Source organism: Artibeus jamaicensis, unplaced genomic scaffold, assembly GCF_021234435.1.
Source record: "Artibeus jamaicensis isolate MK-2021 breed Jamaican fruit bat unplaced genomic scaffold, CSHL_Jam_final contig_391, whole genome shotgun sequence".
NCBI classification, from domain to species: domain Eukaryota; kingdom Metazoa; phylum Chordata; class Mammalia; order Chiroptera; family Phyllostomidae; genus Artibeus; species Artibeus jamaicensis.
Genome location: NW_026521814.1, coordinates 4,907,587 through 4,924,029, shown reverse-complemented (window position 1 = coordinate 4,924,029; position 16,443 = coordinate 4,907,587). Strand labels below are relative to the sequence as shown.

The window sequence follows — 16,443 nt, the reverse complement described above, 5'->3', positions numbered from 1 at the left end:
TAGTAGGTAATGGCCAGCTCTTTCCAAAGGTTTTTGTTCTTTCTTTTCATATTGCTTTCTCTTCCTACATGAAAAAGTTGACTAATACATCAATAAGTTTATTATTTTTTCTATTGCAATTGATAAGTTTGTTTCACTGAGGGATCACACCCCCCCATCCCCAAAGCACATGGACTTAACGTAACTGTTTGAATTATTCCTAAATGGTGAGAATTAACTGCTGCTGAGTTGTTTTATTTAGACTGAAGATTGGGAAATGATATTTAGGTTTCAGGATCAGATTCTCACAGTGAAATGGAAGTAATTCTGGATACAGAGATGAAACATAAGCAGCGGTTGTTGTTTCACCTCAAATGAACTTTCAATATAACGACTTAAGCCTGTTTTATCTTAATAGCAATGTTTTCACTCCTGAGTCTCTAAAACTGATTAATACAAAAGAAAAATAATTCGCAACTTATAAAAATGCAAAAGATGGTGGCCCTTTAAACATTTTCATATGATGCTGCTTTTAGCTCCAGCCGCATCACAGCAAAGCAGTGGATGAAGACAGAACCTGGAGTGTGGGAAAAGCACTGTAAACAAAGCTGCTCTGTTTTGGCCATTGAAACTTCACTTAACAACTTTAAAAGCTGAATGAGTGCCTCCCTTGTGGTTCTACAGAGTTCTTAGGGCACAAATTTTGTTTCTTTTCACTAAGGTTATGATTTCAGTTGTCCCACCAGGAGACTAGCCAAGCAAACAAGCCTGCACTGGTCAAACCCTCTTGCCTCTCTTTCTGAGACGCCTGTACTATTTTTACACATTCTTACCAGCTTCTTGTTTGAAATTCTTATTTCTCTTATGGATATTACTGACTTACTCTGCATGCTCATGCAATTAAAATGGGGATTTAAACAATCTGGCGAGTATAACATCTTTAAATATTATAGTAGACACATGGTATTTTCTTGAGCGCTTATCCTAAGGTTTAACTAATAATTACACTTATAAATATCACCAAAGTGTCCCACTTCATAAAATTGAGAAAATAAAATTTGAAAATGTCAAGGAATTACTTCAATTACTAAACAATTCTGAAAATTTAGAGTAGTGATCCAGCACAAAGCCATTAAATAAATTCTGCTACTAAGGAAATGCTAAGCTTCATCTTTGGCTTTATTCAGAATTATTCACTGAAATGGTTCTTTGAATCACCTTTATTTGTTTCTGTACCTAATGTTTTTAGGGACTTGTTCTATCATTAACCCCAGCCATTGACACATTCAAAATTTTTCTTTGATATACAAATAACTTATATTTTCTAGCTAACAATCATTACTTTCTCTTCTCTGCTATCATGTGCACCCTTACGTGGCTTTTTACCCTCAATATCCTCCACCTCGCAAGTGTTAGTGTTATGAAAATGTGTGTGTGTGTTACAATACAGATGCTGAAAGCTTTGTTAGACTTGCTTACCAGCTAAGGAACAATCCTCTCAGGCTCATAGGGCTTAAAATTCGTGTCCCAGGACAAATAAATTACTGTGAGTGATTAGTCTTTGGACCCTTCTTGAATTTGTGAATGCCAAGTGTCTACCTTTCTTACCCATATTAACTCACTCTGATAAGAAACCATAAAGAATGGAATATAGAATTATTTCTGGATGTTATATTTTGAAATTCTTAAAAGGATAGTTGCAAGTGTCACTTTATATGAAGGGGAGTCCAAAAGTAGGTTGACAGTTGTAATACAAATAAATGATGCAATAAGTAATAAGTAATACAAGAATAAACTTTCATGTACTCACAACTGTAAACCTACTTTTGCCCACCCCTTTATCTCTGTGTGATCTTTATAGTGCTACAAAGCAAGAGAAATCTTAAACTTTCAAGCACTTTGACCACCCTGCAGATAGAGTTCAGCAGATGATCAGATCATTGTGATTCTTTGGGTGCTATAGATATTGCTAAATATGTTGGTATTTGTAAATCTTTCTAAAAGTATTCTACCAGATTTTTATAGCACTTTAAATTGCATGATTTCATTTACTCTAAAGAACTGAGAAGTATTTGTGACTTGTTATCAAGCAGGAAAATATATGAAATGACCATTCTGTTCACTGTGTGTTCTAGAAATTAAAAGACTTGTTAAGAGATATTGTGTTGGTCCAAAATCCCTACAAAAGTTGTTTTGAAAGTCTTATGTTCCTTTTTAAAAAATAAATAAGGAAGAATATTTCTTAAAAGTTAGGTATCAATTATTTTTATGCCAAAGTAAAGCATGCATGTTTTTCTTAATAGGCCACATTCAAGGGATGGATGGATATAATGTATGCAGCAGTTGATTCCAGAAATGTAAGTATTTCATGTATCCTGTCTTTTTATGATATTGGTTGGGTGCTAAATTTAATTCAGCAGAGCCTAGTAGCCAAGGGGAATGATTCTATAATATTAAAAATAAAGAAAAAATATGACTCAAATTAGTATTCAAGTATATCAATGTTTATAAAAAACATCTTACAAAGATAAATCAAAACTATTTTGCAAGTCAAACCAAAGTAACACACTCATATATTTAATAACTAACAAATATCCTTCTATTAAATGTCTACTGTTTTGTTTGGCCTTATCTACTAATTATAATCAATAATATTTTTGATGTGCAGGAGCAAGCGTGAAAATATATGTGATTGCCATTTGTAGTTGAAATATAGAGTTACTCCCCATATTGAACAGTATGAAACTTAGGGATGTTAGCCAGGCAGCCTTCAATTTCTATAACAGTTTATTTCGAATTCATTCTTTTATATACTTTTAGTATCCAAAAATTTATTGAAGCCTTTACTAATGCTGCTGTCACTTCTATGGCCAACAGATTCTTTTAAATTTCTGAGCATATCACCATAGTAAAGACCCACTTTATTTGATTTCTCCTATAACAGCTTCTTTCAGGCTTCAAGAAAATAACTTATATCCATGCTCATTTCAACTGTTCTCCTCAAATTTTTAAAAATTATTTACTATTAGTCTTGATCTTCCCATTCTGAAGCTCAATTCTTTCAAGCTATGATCCTAGACTGTCCCTGTAATCTTTAAACTACCGATAAAGCTCACTTTTCTATTTCTTGATATGCACTTCCCATAAGTGGCTTTAGCTTTATATTAATTACTTTCCTGATATCCTGCCGAGTGGGTTATTTTGGTTACTTATTTCATTTCATGTGTTTGGTTGGCTTTTAAAACTATTATCTTTAGAAGGACATAAACCTATTAGTCAACTGCCCATAATGACTCCTTCATACCTTTTCCAAGTGATAGATGATAGTTCAATGCTAATTTACAATAAATACAATTTAGATACTAAATTATCAACTGATGATTTACAAGATGTAATGCTAGTTATATCTACTCAATCTGAAAATTTCAATGAATGTTATAATGTTAAAAATATAATGCTGAAAACCTAAATGAATGATTCAATTCATGTTCATTGAATAAATTCATGTGTGTACAAATGGTTGTTTTTAGATAGTCTATGCATATTTACTCAGGTAAAAACTTTTCACTAATTTTTAAATTATTAAAATTTAGTACATTAAAGTTTTTCCCAAATTTCGCATACCACTTTTCAAATATCAAGATGTTAGTTATCTTTATGGTCATAAAAATAGATATGGATTCTTAAGTTTCCTCATAACCATAGTTTTTACATGAAGACATCCTTAAAGGCTATTTTCAGGTGTTTTTTTTAGAGGTAGTGTATTTGGGGAGTTGAAGGGAAAGTATGCTTAAGTATTACTAGGAATTTTCTTTTCTATTATCATGAAAAAGAACCAGTAACTTCTGGCATCAAAATGTATTGTGATATTTTACAAAATATTTTCCTTTGGTAGGTGGAACTCCAGCCTAAGTATGAGGAAAGTTTGTACATGTATCTTTACTTTGTTATTTTCATCATCTTTGGGTCCTTCTTTACCTTGAACCTGTTTATTGGTGTCATCATAGATAATTTCAACCAGCAAAAAAAGAAGATAAGTATTTCTAATTCTCTCTCCCACTAAAGATAGTAAAAGTATTTGAAGTGTTCTCACCAACAATTGGCACTTTAATTCAGAAGCCAATGGGTGTATACAGAGTCTGGTTGAAGTAAGGCCTGCTTGAGCATGGTTGGTAGGGTGCATGAATGTCTCACACAAGATGGACACAATTTGAACATTTCACCTAAAATGTCTTATGATGTGCTTGAGTGTGCTATTGTTATGTTACAGTACTACATGTTTGTGATTTTGTAATAAAATATTTTACAATAAAAAGGGCATTTTTGTGCCAGATCCTGTATATTAAAATCCCTTTTTGTGCTCTACCCCTCTGCCATCCACTGCCCATCTCTTTTAGGTTATAGAAAGCCAAGAATGTGTCCCGTATTCCTGGATATAGGCTTGCAAACCTCTCTCACTTCTGTTCTTTTTTTTTTTAGTCAGAGACTATATTTTCTATCTTTTGAGAGAGAATAATTAGAAAAGAACTAGAAAAGAACCCAGGAGTATGCCCCTTTGCCAAAGTCCACTTGTTTTATCCCCACAACTCCTCTACTGAAAATATGTCGTCCAGCTAAAGATATATATACCTTCATTGGTTCCTTTTATATAATTCCACTTCATTCTTCCTGATACTCACTTATAAACTACCAGTTCCAGTCTTGAATTAAACAGCTCTTTATATTATGAAGTATCATCATTCCAAATATAAATGTATATTAGAGAAAACATGGAAGCCCTGGCTGTGTAGCTCAGTGGATTGAGCACGGGCCTGAGAACCAGAGGATCATGGTTCCATTTTCAGTCAGGGCACATTCCTGGGTTGCAGGCCAGTTCCCAGCAGGGGATGCACGAGAGGCAACCATACATTGATATTTCTCTCCCTCTCTTCTTCCCTTCCCCTCTAAAAATAAATAAATAAATATTTTTAAAAAAAGAAAATATGGAAAGTAAAGAAATATCATTACTCATGAGAAACCACTATTCACATCGTGTGTTTTCCATTCAAACTTTCTCTACACATATTCTTGTTACTGAGATTATTTTATCTATAATTATACATTTTATTTTTGACTGTACATATTTTGTTAAGTATTCATATATATATTATCATAACTTACATAACCATTTCCCAATATATTGATGATTTAGGTTGTTTCTAATCTTAAGTGATTTAAATATTGCCTTATCAAAAGACTTTGTGCCAGAAAATGAATTTTTAATTATTTGTTAAGATAAATTCCCACAGGAAAGTAGTTTGCTTTCCAAAATAATATTCCCACTGATACTTCCAATAACAGTGTATGGATGTGCCCAGGTCAGTGCTCATTCTCTGGCATCCAACATTCTCTTTGTTTTTAATTCTTGATATTTGATAAGTTAAATTTGTATCAAGAGCTTTTTTGCCCTTTTTCTTTCTTTGTGTATTGCTTTCTCATCTCATTTGCTCAGTATGTTTTCTTACTATATAATGAATGCTTTCATGTTATTAGACTCTTTCCCTATTCAAAAATCTCTGCCCATTCCCTCTTACTATTACTAATATTATTCAGTAGTCAATATCAGGCTACTTTAATTCACTTATTAGGCTGAGTTCCAAGTCCTCTTTTCCTACTGGTCTATCACATACCTGCCATACTTAAGATCTCTGACTTACCTATAACTCTTCTACCAACTTGTCCAATTTTCCTTCTATCTTTTTGTACCAATTCTTGGAAGAGTGAAGTGCCTTTTTATGAGTGCTCTAAATCATCTTACAATATACAGACTCCAACTCGTTACTACATTTGAATTTAAATCATTATCTTTAACTTCAGAAAGCAGTATGTATAGTGTAATGAGCCAAGTATTTACTTTCTCAAAACCAAATTTTTCCATTCATGTAGTATATGGTCTGGAATAAATAGTTAATCTCTCAGTTTCTGGGATATTTTTGCTCCATAAAATAATAATGAAAATAATAATTAAGTAAATTTTGGACAATTGTGAGAATTACATAAGATTATAGACCCTAAAATACTTTTAATTTTTCAAATTTAAAATTCCAGGTATAATTATTCATTACTTTTTTAACTGCCCTTTTCCTATTTTAAGTTTAACACTTAATAGTGTTATTTTCAATAACATTGAAAAATTATGTGCAAAGGGACATAGTTTTAACCAGTTTTGATTTTTCTTTTCTATACTTTGGAGGTCAAGACATCTTTATGACAGAAGAACAGAAGAAATACTATAATGCAATGAAAAAATTAGGATCAAAAAAGCCACAGAAGCCTATACCTCGACCTGGAGTAAGAAATATCAAATGATATGGGAAAAATATACAAAAACTTGCATGGGTTTTTACAGAGAGCAGCTAATGTTTCTAGTTGCAAAGATTTCTCCAATTTTTAGAGCATCCTTAATTCATATCTTTTATGGCAATGGTAAAAATTGTTTAAAAAGAGAGACACAAAAAAATAAAAGAAGAAACAGAAAATGTAGCCTTAATTTCAAGGGATTTAGAATTACACACTAGAATCCAAACTAAATGACAAAGGACACAAAACAATGTGGTGGACACATGATAGAGTTGCTCATAAAATTCAAGAGTATTTGCCAAATAATGTGAAGGAGAGGAGTAAATTTCGGATGTGGATACAGTAAATGCAGGTCTCTGCTAGATCATCAAGGTGATGATGTGTTGAGTGAAATAGCATGTTATTTCCATTTTATTTTTCATTAGAGGTACTGAGTGTTTTAGAGAAAGAAAGAATTTTAGTATCTATCATTCAAATATATGGCTATAAAGTTAGAAATTACTGATGTCTATACAAGTCAGTCAATAAATACAATTCATACTCACCAATGACATTCATATGTTTCCATGGCAAACCAACCAAATAACTGTTGTGAAATGTGCCTTCTCCCACACTGTATTGATTTTTATGATGATGATCTGTGAGGTTAAAGTAATTCCTGGGATGTACTGGGGAACAAAATATTAGGACATTCATAATATGCTAGCCAACAGTTACCTCCTTAGAATGATGAATAATATATACTTTCCTTAGTTAGGCCTTAACAGTGGAAGTAGACATGAGTCAACTGTGTATAGGAAAAATATAAGATAGAAGATATCCTCAGAGTTCCTTGGTGGCCTAGGGAAATGACCAGACAATAGCCCGCATGACTGACAGTGGCAGAACTGGGGAGCAGAACCACAGATCAGTGACAAGAGATCTGAATTTTTGACATCAAAGCATAAGGAGCACTCTTCTGGTCTATCACTGTGTAGGCTCCATCAGAATTCTGTGTCTGACAATGTCAGCAAAGACCATGTGGGGGAAGAACATCTGTACGGTCATATAGGCGCTTTGAATGATAATGGTATAGGTGTCCTGAAATTTCCAAGTTCTCTTAAACAGTTCTTTGAGAATAAGACAACTGAAATGTTAATAGATACTGCATTTTGAAATAGATGCATGGTGCAGCTGATCATGGAACATATTGGTAGAACAAAATAAAGCAGGTTTCTTAACTTCTCATAATCTCACTATGTTAATATGCATTTTGTGTCTCTGAGAGAAGTGTATTAGTATGCAATGTTCCTTATGAGAAGTCTGCTTTTGACAGGGATTGTTATTCTATGTAGCACACATGGTAAATAGCAATTTAGATAACTGAAGTCAGACTATCTCTTAAAAATTCAGGACCAGTGGTTACTCAGTACAATATTAGAGTCAATGGAGAAAAGTACTTATATAGATGTTAATGCATACAGAAAAAAATCCTTCTGTTGCTAAAAGCATTTCTGTTTCTCTACAGAACAAATTTCAAGGAATGGTCTTTGACTTTGTAACCAGACAAGTTTTTGACATCAGCATCATGATTCTCATCTGTCTCAACATGGTCACCATGATGGTAGAAACAGATGATCAAAGTGAATATGTCACTAGCATTTTGTCACGCATCAACCTGGTGTTCATTGTGCTGTTCACTGGAGAGTGTGTTCTGAAGCTAATCTCCCTCCGCCATTATTATTTTACCATAGGCTGGAATATTTTTGATTTTGTGGTTGTCATTCTCTCCATTGTAGGTAAGAAGTATTTAAAGTTTCTTAAGTCAGCTCAATAAAAGTAAAAGTGGGAATACTCAAGTTTAAATTAGAGGTCATCCCAGTACTCACAGATAACCACTGTGAGTATCTTAATGTATTTCATCCAGGTGTGTTTGTTTTTCTTAGAAAATGAAGTTCCTGCTGTATATGCAGTATTGTATCCTATTCTATCCATTTTAGACACTATGTGTATTATTTGTCAATATACTAAAGATTCATTAATCTGAATTAGAAATATACTATTCACTAAGATTAAAATGTTTTGACATGTTGAAATCAAACAGGCTGTACAGTACCTAGATTCCAGATAGCTCTGTTTAGAGGGGGAGTAGAAATTTAGTCTGATATTTAGGAAATACATTGCATCAGAGATAATGGGCATAGAATTATCAACATGTAGATAGAAGTGGAAGCTGATGGCAAGATAAGGAAAAGCATAGAGTAAGAAGAGAATAAAATGTTAGCAAATGCATATAGTAGGTTATTTAAGGGTGTCGGGTAGAGATTTTCTAGATTCCCCTGAAATGTGCTTATAGTGATGATGCACAAGAGAGGTGAGGTGGCATAGAATAGTGTTTCATCAGTCATATATTTCAAAGCCCAGAATGTGCAACAGGTCACATGAGCAAGAGCTAACCTCATTGCAGGTACAATTCTAGCTCCAGTGAAATGAACTTTGTCTGTGGGCATGATGTGTTCATTCTTTCCTAAAGCAGATGATATGAGTGGGTTAACATTTATCCATTCTTTTGGGGGCAAATATTTATGTCATTCCCCTCTCTGAAGATGTTGGCCCTATATCCAATTCTTAGGTTGTATGTAGCTTTTGATTTCTACACTAATCCATGGTATGATCAGTTTTGAATGGGGTAATAAGGTTGTATGCACCTCTTTTCTCAATTTCTCTTTCTCTCTCTCTCACACACACAATACATACACAATACATATACTTATGTAGGATTACTTATTCTTTACAGACTAAGACACTCTAACTCAAAGGCACTTGGTTTCTTGAGCTTCCCTTCAGTACAACTATTATTTCATGGTTTAAAAGGCAAATGGAGTGTTTTTTCATATGCCCATGAAAGAAGGAGCTCCTACCCTTTGCAACAGCATGGATGGAACTGAAGAACATTATGCTAAGTGAAATAAGTCAGGTGGTAAAAGATAAATACCATATGATCCTGCTTATAAGTAGAACCTAATCAACAAAACAAAGAAATGAGCAAAAGAGAACCAAAGACATGGGAATAAAGTACAAAGTAACAGTGACCAGAATGGCAGGGGGAGGGGGTTAACAAGGGAAAGAAGAAGAAGGGGCAAGTCAAGAAATGTGAGTATAGGACTCAAGGGCATGGACAATGTGGGGAGGATTGACTCTGGGAGGTGCGGGAGACAGGGCAGGGGAGAGCAATGGGGAAAAAGGCAGGACAACTATACCTGAAGAACAATAAAAATATTTTAAAAAGCAAATGGAGAAAGAAATTTAAAAGAAGAGGACCAGGAGACTAATTTCAGATACAAGAGATCAGAGAGAGCATGAGCCTTGGATTCTTTTAGAGAATCACCAGAGCATATATAAATAAATATATAAGAATATTATAGATGAAATCTAGGAAAGTATTAAGTTCATGGAGGGACAAAAATAGCATCAAAAACTGCAGATACTTTTAGATGGTTAAGGACTGAAAAGAGGACATGTGATTTGGCATTTTCAGAAAAATAATTGTCTACATATAAACTTGTTCTTACATTTTTAACTAATGCTGATTCGGCCAGAATTGAACATTTTTAACTTTTTATTTTTTTTTTAGATTCGGTTTTGGGATTGAAATAAGCTAAAAATAGTTTATAAATACCCCTCAAAGGCACAAAGTACTGTAAAAATGTTTGTTGAACTGAATATAGTCTTAGCTCAGACTGCAATTACCAGTTACCACAGAATAGGTGGCCTGAACAACAGAAATGTATTTTTTCAAAGTTCTGAGGTTAAAAGTCCAAGATCAAGGCGCCAGCATGGTGGGCTTTTCTCTTCCTGGCTTGTAGATGACCACCTTCTCACTATGTCCACTCAGGGCTGGGGAGAGGGCGGGGCTTGGAAAGAGACAGCAGCTCTGTGGTGTCTCCTCTAATTAAGGCACTAATATACCTTGATGGCCCTGCCCTCATGACCTCATCTATACCTAATTATTTCCCAAAGGGCTTATCTCCAAATACTATCACAAGGGGGGTTAGGGCTCTAACATATGAATTTAAGATTGAAAAAAATTGTGTCTAGCAAATATTGAGTTAATTTAATGTTGAATGTCAAAATTATGGTTTATTCATAACATATAGTGTATGTTATATGTACAGCAATTCTGAGATTATGTAACTGAATTTCAGTGCTCTGAACATTACCTTGGAGCCTTGACAAAAAATTAATTCTTTTCATTGTAACTTCTTCCCTGATTGGCATTCTCATTTTCTTTGTATCCATAGGCATGTTTCTGGCTGAGCTGATAGAAAAATATTTCGTGTCCCCTACCCTGTTCCGAGTGATCCGTCTTGCCAGGATTGGCCGAATCCTACGGCTGATCAAAGGGGCAAAGGGCATCCGCACGCTGCTCTTTGCTCTGATGATGTCCCTTCCGGCCTTGTTTAACATCGGCCTCCTGCTCTTCCTGGTCATGTTCATCTACGCCATCTTCGGAATGTCCAACTTTGCCTACGTTAAGAGGGAAGTTGGGATTGATGACATGTTCAACTTTGAAACCTTTGGCAACAGCATGATTTGCCTGTTCCAGATTACCACCTCTGCCGGCTGGGACGGACTGTTAGCGCCTATCCTTAACAGTGGCCCTCCGGACTGTGACCCTGAAAAAGATCACCCTGGAAGCTCAGTTAAAGGAGACTGTGGGAACCCGTCTGTTGGGATTTTCTTTTTTGTCAGTTACATCATCATCTCATTTCTGGTCGTGGTGAACATGTACATCGCTGTCATCCTGGAGAACTTCAGTGTTGCTACTGAAGAGAGTGCAGAGCCCCTGAGTGAGGATGACTTTGAGATGTTCTATGAGGTTTGGGAGAAGTTTGATCCTGATGCCACCCAGTTCATGGAATTTGAAAAACTATCTCAGTTTGCAGCTGCTCTTGAACCCCCTCTCCATTTGCCACAACCAAACAAACTCCAGCTCATTGCCATGGATTTGCCCATGGTGAGTGGTGACCGGATCCACTGTCTTGACATCCTGTTTGCTTTTACTAAGCGGGTACTGGGGGAGAGTGGAGAGATGGATGCTCTCCGAATACAGATGGAAGAGAGATTCATGGCTTCCAATCCATCAAAGGCCTCCTACCAGCCAATTACCACGACTTTAAAACGAAAACAAGAGGAGGTGTCCGCTGTTATTATTCAGCGTGCTTACAGGCGCCACCTTTTAAAGCGAACTTTAAAACAAGCTTCCTTTACATATAATAAAAATAAAATCAAAGGTGGGGCTAATCTTCTTGTAAAAGAAGACATGATAATTGACCGAATAAATGAAAATTCTATTACAGAAAAAACTGATCTGACCATGTCCACTGCAGTTTGTCCACCCTCCTATGACCGGGTAACAAAGCCAATTGTGGAAAAACATGAGCAAGAAGGCAAAGATGAAAAAGCCAAAGGGAAATAAACAAAAACAAATACAAATAATTGGGGTACTATTTGTTTACAGCCTGTGAAGGTGATGTGTCTTTGTCAACAGGACTCCTTTAGGAGGTCAATGCCAAACTGACTGTTTTTACACAAATCTACTTAAGGTCAGTGCCTACAATAAGACAGTGACCCCTTGTCAGAAACTGTGATTTGGTATAAAGGGGAGACAACCTTGACAGGAGGTTACTGTTCTCATTACCAGCTGACACTGCTGAAGACAAGGGACAAAATGGCTACTCAGACCGTAGGGACCAGTTCTAAGGGGTGCAAACCTAGGGTTTGGGTTGTTTAACACGAGACACGTTAGTGTAGTAATTGTATCCACTCTTTGCATTTCAACTGCCACATTTGTCACATTTTTACAAAATCTGTTAGTGGATTCATCTTTTTTTTAATCCATATGTTGTTTATTAATGTGACTATTTTTGTAAATGGGGTTTCTGTTGGGAAACAGATCAAAGGACCTCTTTAACAGGTATGCCACTGGGACTAATGGCAATCATGTGGCCCTCCCATCTGAACAAAGACATGGTTTGCATGAGGGCATGCTACACCTAGAGATCACGCATGGAAAATAAGTCACAAGGAAAACAATGAGTTCGTAAATTCCATCCATGTTTCTGGGAGGGGTAATTAGTTGATCATTGGAGGTGCTTTGCTCATCTTGTTTTTTTTCTTCCTCTTCTTTTTTTTTTCAAATCCAGCCCCTAGACCAAGTAGATCATTTTGGGGGTTGGGGGTTGGCCATTAAATCTTAGCAGGTGCAAACTTCATTCAAATGTCTGGAATCATAGATATTATGTTTCTGTTTGTTGTATTAAAAAACTGAATGATGAGCATTGCTTCTCCCCTGAAGATTGAATTGACCAAAAGAACCCTTTATAAATTTCTGCTTAATCCTGCACTTTGTTTATCCATCTTCAGCTCAGCAAGGTCAACACTGTATATGTTAATGAAATGCTATTTATTATGTAAATAGTCATTTTACCCTGTGGTGCACGTTTGAGCAAACAAATAATGACCGAAGCACAGTATTTATTGCATCAAATATGTACCACAAGAAATGTAGAGTGCAAGCTTTACACAGGTAATATAATGTATTCTGTACCATTATAGATAGTTCGGATGCTATCAATGCATGTTTATATTACCATGCTGCTGTATCTGTTTTCTCCCACTGCTCAGAATCTCATTTATGAGAAACTATAAGTCAGTGGTAAAGTCAAGGAAATTTTTCAACAGACTTCATTTGTTCAAGTCATTAAGCAATAGTTTGCAGCAGTTAAATAGCCTTTTGGTTCTTTTTAAATTTTAAGCGGGTAACCTACAGTGTATAGCCCAACTGTACAGACATGTTTAAAAAAAAATCACTGCTTAAGCTGTTAAAAATGTGTTTAGAATTTTATAAGCAAATATAAATACTGTAAAAAAAGTCATTTTATTTTATTTTTCAGCATTATGTACATAAATGTGAAGAGGAAATTATCTTCAGGTTGATATCACAATCACTTTTCTTACTTTCCGTCCATAATAGTACTTTTTAAAGGGAGAAATTTACTAAAAAAGAAATGAAAACAAGAATGGGTAGTTGTGTATTTTGGCTTTTTTATTACATTTGCTAAATTTAAATTATTTCATAATTTTAAAGGGCATAAAAGCTTCATAACTCACATTCCAATTATGCTTTGAGATTAGAAAAGGGTATAAAATTTTATTTATAGTTTTGGCAGTGCCTGCACTAAAGTAGTGGGTTTTTTTTTCATTTTTGTTCTTTTTTTTTAACTTCTGTTTATTTTTCCATTTCTTTGGAGTCATGCTGCTTTAGATTGCTCTAAATATGATGTGGGTTTCACATTTTCCCCATGAAAACAGAGAGTAGTGAACTTATATAGTCAATTACATCAGGACATTTTGTGTTTCTAGCAGAAGAAGCAAATCATAGGCTCCTCTTTTTCTTAAAACTACTTAGATAAACTGTATTCGTGAACTGCATGCTGGAAAATGCTATTATTACCCTAAAAATGCTAACCAACATGAAAAATGTGCAAAACTAATAAAGATTACACTTTTTATTTTATTGTTTGCCCAGTTACTTTTTGTTAGTGTTTTATCACAAGATGCAGATACTTTTAGTCTACAAACAGGGGAAAAGGGGTGCTGAACGTACACTAACACACATACGTATATGCACAAATGGGTCCACCCGGGCTGACAGTAAGGTGTGTCTCTGTTAGAAGAAGGAACTAATGTCAGAGCATAAGCTGGTAGCTCCAAAGAAAAAGCATGGAAACCCAAGTCATGGTGGATGGCCACCTGAGGCACAATAAGAAGACCTTAAATCTGTATTCCAAAAGTAAAAGTTACTGTGTGTGAGTTGGCTCTTGTGTTCGCACCTCTGGAGCTATGCTTCCATATGCTTCTCCACCCTGCTCTGGGTGAAGGTAATTAGATGCATTATATCAGTCTCATCAATCAATCTCTTTCTCTCTAGCTCCCAACTGCTTTGGTCAATAATAAGCTCCCACAGGAAAGCACCCATGAGAGAAGAGATAATTGGGTACTTACTCCCCAGATTCTTCTTTCCTGGGTTACTCTTGGCTGGCAGTGGCTGCATTTGATCAACAGCAGTCGTACTTTGGGTTGGAGAGCACTGCCTTATGATGAGAGCTACTTCCTTGGGGATCTGGTTGTTCATCCCTCCCTTGCTCTCTGAGACCTGTGGCAGGACTTCCTTGTTTCTTGTAACTTTTCCCTAACTTTGCCATCACCTTATAAAATGAATATTTTCTCTGTTGCCTCATTTGAGATCCCATCTGTCTCCTGACAATATGGCAATGAAATAGTGTTTGAAAGCGAGCAAGAGGCAAAGATTTGCCTTCAGTCAACTTGGAGGCCTAATCTAACTGGCTTTGTACAGCGGAACAGTGACTGGGAAACTACAATGGAGTGGAATGCAGAATTCACAGAGATCATGGCAGGTTGCTGGAGTGGTCCGAACAATAAAATGACAGTCTAAAGAAGCTTATCTAAGTTGGAGTCATAATCTAGATTCCGGAGTTATGAGTTATCACAGCAGCACAGTCTCAGTCACCAAGCCGGACAGGAGAACACGGCCTTGATGAGAAACCAGGCTGCTCTGCAGAGCACTTGTCATCCTTCTACAACCTCCCGACATTGTCTCCTCATAACCTCGTGGCCCTAAAACAACGTGACACTCACTTCTGATTTATCAATCACTGAAAAGAATTTCCTGTTTTCAACCAACATAAGTAAGGATTATAGAATAATTTCTACAGACTTTTTATATTCCATCTTCATACCAGTACTCATGAAATACAAAGAGAACTGATAAAACATAATTGCATAAATCACTACATTCTTTTTTGGTATTATTTTGCATAATATTTTTTGTGCTAAAAAGTAGTTTAATGCTCATGGAAAGGAGTGATGTTAGTGAGACATAGTAAACAGCTTGAAGGGGAATCTGACTGACCAAAATGGGTAATTTGACATCAAAATAAGTAGCAATGGTAATAGGTTGTAACCAGTTGCATAAAATAAGAATCCACCAGTACGTACTGACATAAATAAATGGAGAAAAGAAAATCTCTCTCCCTCACAGTTGAACGTTAGCTAACAAACGTAGTAAAATTAATGGAGTTAGAAAGTCACTATTTGGCCATCATCATGACAATCTATTCATGGAACAATAATCAATGAATACTAAAACTCATGAGTGATTTCAGTGAAGAATAAGAAATGTACATTGTCTCAAAGTACCTCTTCTGAACTAATTTAAAATTTCTTAAAAAGAAGAAAGTGTACAATGGAGAAATCTAGCAGACACTACCTTTATAGGTAATACCATCAATTATGGGACTAACTGTACTGAAAAAGACATATAATTTCTTGGTATCCAGTCAAAATTGCATAAACAGAATTTAACCATGAGGAAAATTAAATTGAGGACATTCTATAAAATAATGACTGAGCTCTTTAAAAATGTAATGTCATAAAAAAACAAATTTAAAAAAGGGTAAGGAACTGCTTGAAGTTAAAGAACCATGAAAAGTAAGCACAATGTTTGATTTTGGATTGGATACTACAGGGAAACATAACAGTGATTATGGACATCACTGAGAAAACTGACTAAGTGTGAGTATAGCCTACTGATTAATTATTAACCTTCTAAAAGAGTTAATTTTCCTAACTTTATTAAATGTAGATTGGCTATTACATCACTGTAGGTAATATCCTTGCTCTTGGAAAATGCACACTAAAGTATTTAGGGGTGAATGGGATGATGTCTGCAACTCATTCTTGCATGGGCTCAAAGGAAATTACTGCCTGTGTGTGTGTAAATACAGATACATAGATATAGATATAAATATGTGTATCTTTAGGGAAGGAATGATTTTTTGTTGCTGTTGTGTCATTGAAGTAGTGTATGTATTTGTGTTCACTCTATACAACATGTGTGTTTTGGTGTCCTAGGATTCATGATTTCTACCCTCAGAATTAGATATAATTTTCCAATTACCTTAAAGAACACTATTTTAACTATTATTCTTGTTTCCTAGAAGTCATCCTTCTGAAGATCACTCAAATGTTTGCATTCTCAACCCTTCCTGATAATTTTTATAT

At 35.3% G+C, this 16,443-nt stretch overlaps 1 protein-coding gene across 1 annotated transcript in view; it reads left to right on the top strand.

The window, feature by feature from the left end:
* Positions 1 to 12,418, top strand: part of LOC119047640 (sodium channel protein type 1 subunit alpha) — a 107,245-nt gene extending 94,827 nt beyond the window's left edge. The window contains exons 23-27 of the mRNA XM_037143082.2: positions 2,283 to 2,336; positions 3,875 to 4,012; positions 6,205 to 6,309; positions 7,826 to 8,096; positions 10,599 to 12,418. Of these exons, the coding sequence (XP_036998977.2) occupies positions 2,283 to 2,336; positions 3,875 to 4,012; positions 6,205 to 6,309; positions 7,826 to 8,096; positions 10,599 to 11,776 (1,746 nt within the window). The 3' untranslated portion in view covers positions 11,777 to 12,418. The remainder of the gene's footprint in view (positions 1 to 2,282; positions 2,337 to 3,874; positions 4,013 to 6,204; positions 6,310 to 7,825; positions 8,097 to 10,598) is intronic.
* Positions 12,419 to 16,443: the final 4,025 nt, after the last annotated feature.